The following is a 7,658-nucleotide window of genomic DNA, read 5'->3' on the forward strand; positions in this document are numbered from 1 at the left end:
TTTCAGGTGGAAAGTAAGAAACCCTAACTTGCTTCGTGGATCAAGCACAACTTCAACCAACATGAACAAGTTCATCCTACCTATGACCCCCAATACTTATCATATTTTGTTCTCATGTTTATGGCCATACTCCTCAAACAACTATTAGTACTCTCGTTTAGCATAGTCAACTCATTTTGGAGATTACAAATCTCTAAAAAATTGGTGTTGGCTGTCAAATATAAAGACCCAAAAAATCTCACTACAAAGCAGTTTACTCCAATATCAGTGAACTCCATTTTCTTACTAACATGCCAGATCTTCTCCATCGTCACCCTTAAGACTTCCTTCCTTATAGCGAATTTTCAGAGCAGATCTTCCCTACCAAGTTCCTCTCCCCTTTCCTTCTCCTTTCATCCATGTCGCTCAGATCCCACTTCAATTGGGTTTACTTCCTCTTCATTTATTCTCAACTGATCCCACACCTCCTTTATTTCCTCCATCGTCCGTCACTCCAACCGTCGTAGTAGCTGGCAACACCTCCCCTTATTCCTTGAGAAATAACGAAAGACTAACTAACTTCACCACTATCGCCTATGAGAGAGAGAGGACTTTCTTTTGCTAGAGAGGTTAAAGGGGAAGACTTAAGATCCGTTGCACATAAGTGTGTGTGGATTCTTATGTATCTGTACTTGAGAAAATTACACGTACATATTAAATCTGTAATAGAGATGAACATTGCCCCGCTTGAAGAAACTTCTACAAGCCTTCTCTTTCCCTCTCTTGTTATAATCATACAGCTGTATAAATATGCATACTCTGGTTTTTAAGGGGAGAATTTTCAAATGAAATACAATTTGCTCACTACTTAATTTCTAACTTTCTATAAATCAAGATATATCATGTTTCATGCAATCTCGATCACTTTTAGTAAGTGTGGATAAAATTGGGTTTGAAATCAACTTGAAATATCATTCATGAAAATGAAATTCAATATCAACTTGAAATTTCATATAGCAAGAGTTCACTATATGAAACTTCACTCTAGTAGACTGTTGAGCGAAGTGTCGAGCTAAGGTTGCTTGAGTCAAGGTCAAGCCAGGATCAAGCAACAATCAAGCCAAGTCTCAAAAAATGCTTTTTTAGTAGGAAATCAAGCCAAAATCAACAAATACTTCAAACCACACAATGATTTCTTCAATCTGCACACATGATCTTCCTTACTTCAATAATGAACCCCTCTGGTTGATGCATGTAAATGGTTTCATCAAACTCACCATATAGGAACGTTGTTTTAACATCAAATTGTTGTAGCTTCAAGTCATACAATACTACTATAGCAAGTAACACTCTGATTGAACTGTGTTTCGCAACTGGAGAGAGAACTTCATTGAAGTCGATGCCTTCTCTCTGACTTAGCCCTTAGCAACCAAGTGCGCCTTGTATCTTGCATCTGTATCACCCTAGATTCCCTCTTTTCTTTTGAAACCAATTTGCAATCAACAGTCTTCATCTTCTTCGGCAACTTAACCAAATCTCCTATTTGGTTTTTGTGAAGAGACTCAATCTCTTCAGTCATCGTTGCACACTACTGTGCAGATTCCTTGCTGTTGACTTCTTTTGAATAACTGGAAGGCTCGTGACCAACAATGTTCTCTACCGTAGTAAGAGCATACATCACCATATCTACAATAACATGATCTTTGAGGTGGTCTGATCTGCCTCATCTTTCTACCAGTCGCTATACTGTAGTCTTGCTCACCTTGTGAGCCAATATCAGAATTAGAATCATGATAATTTGCAATAGAATGATCTTAGGTGCCACCTGGCATCCCCTATGGTGCTTCAACCTAAAACTCCAACTTCTTGCAAATACCCTGCTCTTCACCTATAGATATAGTAAACTCATTTATCGGATTAAGCATAGATTTTTCATCAAATACAACATCCATGCTAATTACAAACCTTGGTGATTTAAGATCAGTACACCACAACCTAAATCCTTTCACCCAACTAGCATATGCAATGAAGGGCAATGGTATAAACGTTTTGATTCATTTATGATTGATCGTGATTATTTGAGTAACTATGATAGTTGTGTTTATGACAGGCAATTATCTGATGGTTCTTTCATTCACTTGCTACTTTATGTTGATGATATGCTTATTGCTGCTAAATGTTTATATGATATTGATTTGTTGAAAACTCAACTCAAAAATGAGTTTGAAATGAAAGATTTAGGTGCTGCAAAGAAGAATTTTGGATGAAGATCTACAGGAATATGAAAGCTGAAAAGTTGTACTTGTCTCAGGGAAAGTACATTGAGAAAGTTCTTGAAATATTTGGAATGTCTAATTCCAAACCCGTAAGTACACCGCTTGGTACACACTTTAAACTTTTAGCTTCACTATCTCGTCAGACAGACGAGGAGGAACAATTTATGGCTAGTGTTCCTTATTCCAATACAGTTAGCAGTATTATGTATGTAATGGTTTGTACTCGTCCAGATATTTCACAGGCAGTGAGCGTTTTCAGCAGGTACATGGCTAATCCAGGTAAGACTCATTAGCAGATTGTGAAATGGATACTCAGGTATTTGAAATGGACTTTGGATATTGGCTTAGTATTTGATAGAGATGATTTCAATTCCAGAGTTGATGGTTATGTTGATTGTGATTATGCTGGGACTTAGATAAAAGAAGATCATTGACAAGGTATGTTTTCACTTTGTGTGGGCCTGCTATAGTTGGAAAGCAACACATTGCTTTATCAACTACAAAGGCAAAATACATGGCAACAACTGAAGCTGTTAAGGAGACCATTTGGTTGAAAGGCCGGAACAGTGATTTGGGAATATAGTAGAATGGAATTTCAGTATTCTGTGATAGTCAGAGTGCAATATATTTGACCAAAAATCAAATGTATCATTAAAAAATGAAGCACATTGATGTTAGGTATCATTTTCTCATAGAGATTGTTACAGAAAGTATTGTAGAAATTCAGAAGATTGCTATTGCTGAGAATCCAGTTGCAGTGTACAAGTTCAAACTCTGTTTGAACTTGATCGGTGTTCGGGGGTCTGTGATTTCCTTAGGGGATTTGGTGGAGGGGGCCGGTTCTCTGGTTATTGGATTTTATTTAGGCTTGACAAAATTCAAGCCAAGGTGGAGATTGTTGAGTTGGGCTTGATTTCCTACTAAAAATGCATTTTTTTAGGCTTGGCTAGACTGTTGCTTGATCTTGGCTCAACCCTGGCTCGAGCAACCTTAGCTTGACATGTCGCTCGACAGTATGCTTGAGCGAAGATTCATACAAAGAGTTCGCTTGACACCCACTCAGAGTTCGCTCGAGCGGAATACAACCCGAGAGTTCTCTCGACACCCGCTCAAGCGAGATGCCAAACCTTAACGTTCGCTCGAATACTGCTCAACACTCGCTCGAGCGAATATTCAAAATCTAGGGTCCACCATTTCAGCATAAATAGAAAACGGCGTTTTATTTCAACTAATTTTTTTTGTTTTTGAGAGGCAGCAGTAGTCGAGAGAGAGAAGTGAGAGAAATTCTTTTGTGAAGAATTTTTTGTTAAGAGAAGTGAGAGAAATTCTTTTGTGAAGAATTTTTTGTTATTAGTCTCCTTTACTCCATCTTGGTTGATAATGAATTCATTAATACCTACTCTGCCAGTAGATGTAAGCTCACATTGAGCTAAACTACTTAAATCTTAGTGTTCCGTGTTTGATTCATTATTTTCTCGCTGCGATACTTCAAATTTAGTCTTGATAACTGGTTTATCCCAATAGTTCTCATAATATACATACTGCATAATCTGCCAACACGTTATTCAACTTAACATCTGTGCATATATATTTGAAGCCACGCTCTTACAATCCAAATGCTACTAGCTCCGGTAGTCCATATACCCCATGCAGTACGCCTGAGACATGCTCTCATGGCTTATATATATATATATATATATACTAAACACAACCATATAATTACTCCATGCACCTAAAGAGAAATACATACATTCCTTCCATTATCTATCTTCATATACATAACGTAGGACGTACGTTCAGGGAAACGGTGCCCTTAATTTCACATCAGTGACCTTTATGTCGATGGCAAAACCTTTCCCATGATGTTTCCAGTAGTCTGCCTGCGAATTTATTAGCTCCGGCTCCGGGAGCTCCACTCTAGATTTCCTCAGAGCCTCGGTCGATATGTTGTACTTATTATCCCTCATACGGATCAGGTCTGGCGAGACCTGGCCTAGGTTCACCGGTTGTGGAGACGTCATCAAGGCCGGCGCACCCAGTGGGAGCTTGTCACCTAATTCACAATATATAAAACACATCCCAAAGACCTCGAAATCAGTCGAACCCATCACTTCAAAAAAACTGCATATTTGCAATCTGTTATTTTCAGTAAAATAAATATTTCTAATTAAAATGAGACTATATATTTTCTTCATAAATAATCACTTTCGTCGAAAAAAAAAATTACAAATACTCATTTTGCTTGTAGCGCATCCATACTTGTTTATGCTATCACCTCAAGGGAATGATGCCCAGTTTTAAAGAGTACTTCTAATTTCTTACCTCTATCAACCTGCCATGTGCACCAGAACTTGCCGTATGTTTTCACCAGTTTTTCGAGTTCTGGCTTTTCAAGTATTCCAGGAACTCGTGGATTGACCCAGAGGCCTGACTTGATCTGGATGGTGATCCAAATTAAGTCGTGATCATCACATATATCGAGTAGTTTCATTTATAGGATAAAAAGAAGGGAAGGAAATCAATTAAGCTGGGGTACAATACAAGTCCAACCTCATAAGCATGGGAGTGCCACAGCTTTTGCTCATCAGGAGGCAGAGCTTCAAATATCCTCTCCGATATCATATATTCAATACCTGCATATATAGCAGACGAAGTTGAAGCGACATTAATGTGTTCGCTATCATAGATCAAAGCAAAAACAAAGGCCGGGAATAATCAAAAAGTTTTCTTGGGTACCTATGAGACGACCATGGGCGTGATCGGTATCGTAAACGGCACACTGGAGGAAGTCCTCGTTGAGGCGGGTGATGTAGTGGTGGGTCTCGATCTGGCGGGTCATGTCGTGGCTATACAAGGCGAAGGTGCAGGCGTGCTGGTTCATCTGCTTCACCGGCTTCAGGACTGTAGTATTTGAGCTCCCTTGTCTATCATGTGCTGCTCCACCGTCATCGGCTGCCCAGGCGGCCTTGGGTCGCGGCCCATCGGCAAAGCAGAAGTTGGTGTCTTGTCGCTCGAAGCCATATACGGAGAAGACGGCGATCAGCTCTCTTCTGATATCTACGGCCTCTATGTTTCTCTTTTTATTCCGTTTACTTAATTAATTTCGCCTGATCGAGAAGAGGTCTAGCTAGGAATCAGTACTGTTTTATAGATGTAGATACGTATGCATGGAGAACGTGGTGAGGCTTGAGAATCACACGTAGCCATGCATGCAAAATGAGGTGGCTGAGGCTGGGTAAGTATGGTGCCAAATGGAGGACACGTGGCTTTGCATGCTGCTATTTCTTCCGAGAGAATATATATCCGAGTGCAGAGATGTTTGTGAACACTAGGCTCGCTTATAAAGGAAGAGGGGATGAAAATTTGGTTAATAGTAATAAAATCATGGGTAAATAATAGTAAAATAATTTGAGTTAAGATTTTAATTCAATTTTAAAAAATGAGAGAAAAAATTTAATAAAATATTATAAAGTTAAAATATTGTTACAATATAATTTTTTAATATTAATATTTTTATTTTGATTAGGAGAGTTTTGAGAAAGTAGTATTTTTTATATTTTATTTAAAAGTTTAAGAAAGTTGTAATGATTAGATGAAAAAGCATTAAAGATTTTAAATTGAAAATTTTTGTGTTTGAATGATGTTTGGGAATGAAATTATGAGAAGTTTTGAGATAAAGTGATCATCTCACTTTCCAAACAAACCCTTAAAGAGCATTCATAATGGCTTCTTTATCATATCCTTCAAAATACATAACTAAAATTTAATTTTTCTATTTTACATACTGACTTTTACAATACACTATACATTAGCTTGTCTATTTTTTCTCCGTATAATTTAAATATTCGTTTTAATATTTTTTTTATTCATTTTAAATATTTGCTCTAAGTACTAATATTGGTATCTTCATATTTTTTGATATTTGTAATATATATCCATATATAATGTCATATAATTATATTCTATTTTAGATTAATACAAATTTATAAGCCAAACTAAAAATGACATTGATTCAAAATAAAAATAAAAATAAATTATATCCTATTTTAAATTACTTATAAAAAACAGAAAAAAAAAATTGAGAAACCCAGTTCCAATTTTCGATTCCTTAGCATCCCAATAAAGCCAGTTTGATCCATTTTTCAATAGTACTCTTTGTACTCTTTCGTTGTTTCTCCGGTCGGAAAACAAAAATAGATAAACAAATAAGACCATGACCGATGCCACATAGGCTGAAACGAAATTAGGATAAAGGGAGAAAAATAATTCAGAGGAAAGAGAAAAAATTAAAAATGTTTTACATGTGTGAATAGTATTTTATTGATGTAGAGGAATATTATTGTGGCCACTTAGAAAATAAAGATTTACAACATCTATCGTGTCTCTATTTTGATGAATATTTTTCATATTTTATATATAACTAGTGTATTTAATTTATAGCATCCATTGAAAATGCTCTTATGAATAATTAATAAAAGTTTCTATATCATTTTCATGTTTTTGGATTGAAAATCATTAGAAATAGACTATTATATATAAAGTATATTGTAATACCCGGTTCCACTAAGTTGTCATCATGTCAAGCACTCATGACCCATTTTTGTATGTTTTCTCGCACGTTGCATCATCATTTGTTATTGGACCGTTGAGGAAAGTGCACCATCCACGTGAAACCATAGCCACTACAACTCCACACTTGGAAGCCAATCTCCAAACCACTGCATTTGTTTTACCCGCCTCAAAACACGGAACACCTCCACCATAACCATCAACCACCATCACCAAGACCCTTATCGACCTCCATCATCACGTGAGAACAGACGCCACCACACCCACTAGACCACCATGGAAAGCTGACGTGCAACACTACCTTACCACGCGAAGCCGTAGCCTATGCTTGGACGTCTGCATGCATGCACTACATGCCCACCCTCACACGGCTAGTGACCAACCTAGCCAACCCCTCACCAGCTCTCTCTCTCTCTCTCTCTCTCTCTCTCTCTCTCTCTCTCTCTCTCTCTCTCTCTCTCTCTCTCTCTCTCTCTCTCTCTCTCTCTCTCCCCCCATCGTCACAACCGAAGACCATAGCCGTTGCAAGCCACCTGCCCGTCGTCTATTCCACCATGTGACTTCTCACACCGAAAGCCCTTATTTTTAGAACCCAAAACAGAGGAAGTTCTGCCCACCTTGAGCCACTGCAACCACCCTCCACCGAGAACTCCACCACGTTGTGACCCCACAAAAACTACCGGCAAAGACTTCTCGTCACCCCAGTCCACTGCACACCGCCTCAGGCCCTCGGTAAACTCACGCTGTTTCTTTTTGTTTTTCTCTTTTCTCTCAGGTTACAATGCTCTCTCTCTAACTCTCATCACGTTCTCTCTCTCTCTCTCTATCTCTCTC

At 38.0% G+C, this 7,658-nt stretch overlaps 1 protein-coding gene across 1 annotated transcript; it reads right to left on the bottom strand.

The window, feature by feature from the left end:
- Positions 1-3,819: 3,819 nt before the first annotated feature.
- On the bottom strand, positions 3,820-5,376 carry LOC121264047 (oil body-associated protein 2A-like). The gene is given in 5 exon segments (XM_041167088.1): positions 3,820-4,308; positions 4,578-4,692; positions 4,806-4,888; positions 4,992-5,156; positions 5,159-5,376. Coding segments are annotated over 5 exon segments (738 nt in total). The 5' UTR covers positions 5,277-5,376; the 3' UTR covers positions 3,820-4,051.
- Between the last annotated feature and the right edge of the window lie 2,282 nt (positions 5,377-7,658).

Source organism: Juglans microcarpa x Juglans regia, chromosome 5D, assembly GCF_004785595.1.
Source record: "Juglans microcarpa x Juglans regia isolate MS1-56 chromosome 5D, Jm3101_v1.0, whole genome shotgun sequence".
In the NCBI taxonomy this organism is placed as follows: domain Eukaryota; kingdom Viridiplantae; phylum Streptophyta; class Magnoliopsida; order Fagales; family Juglandaceae; genus Juglans; species Juglans microcarpa x Juglans regia.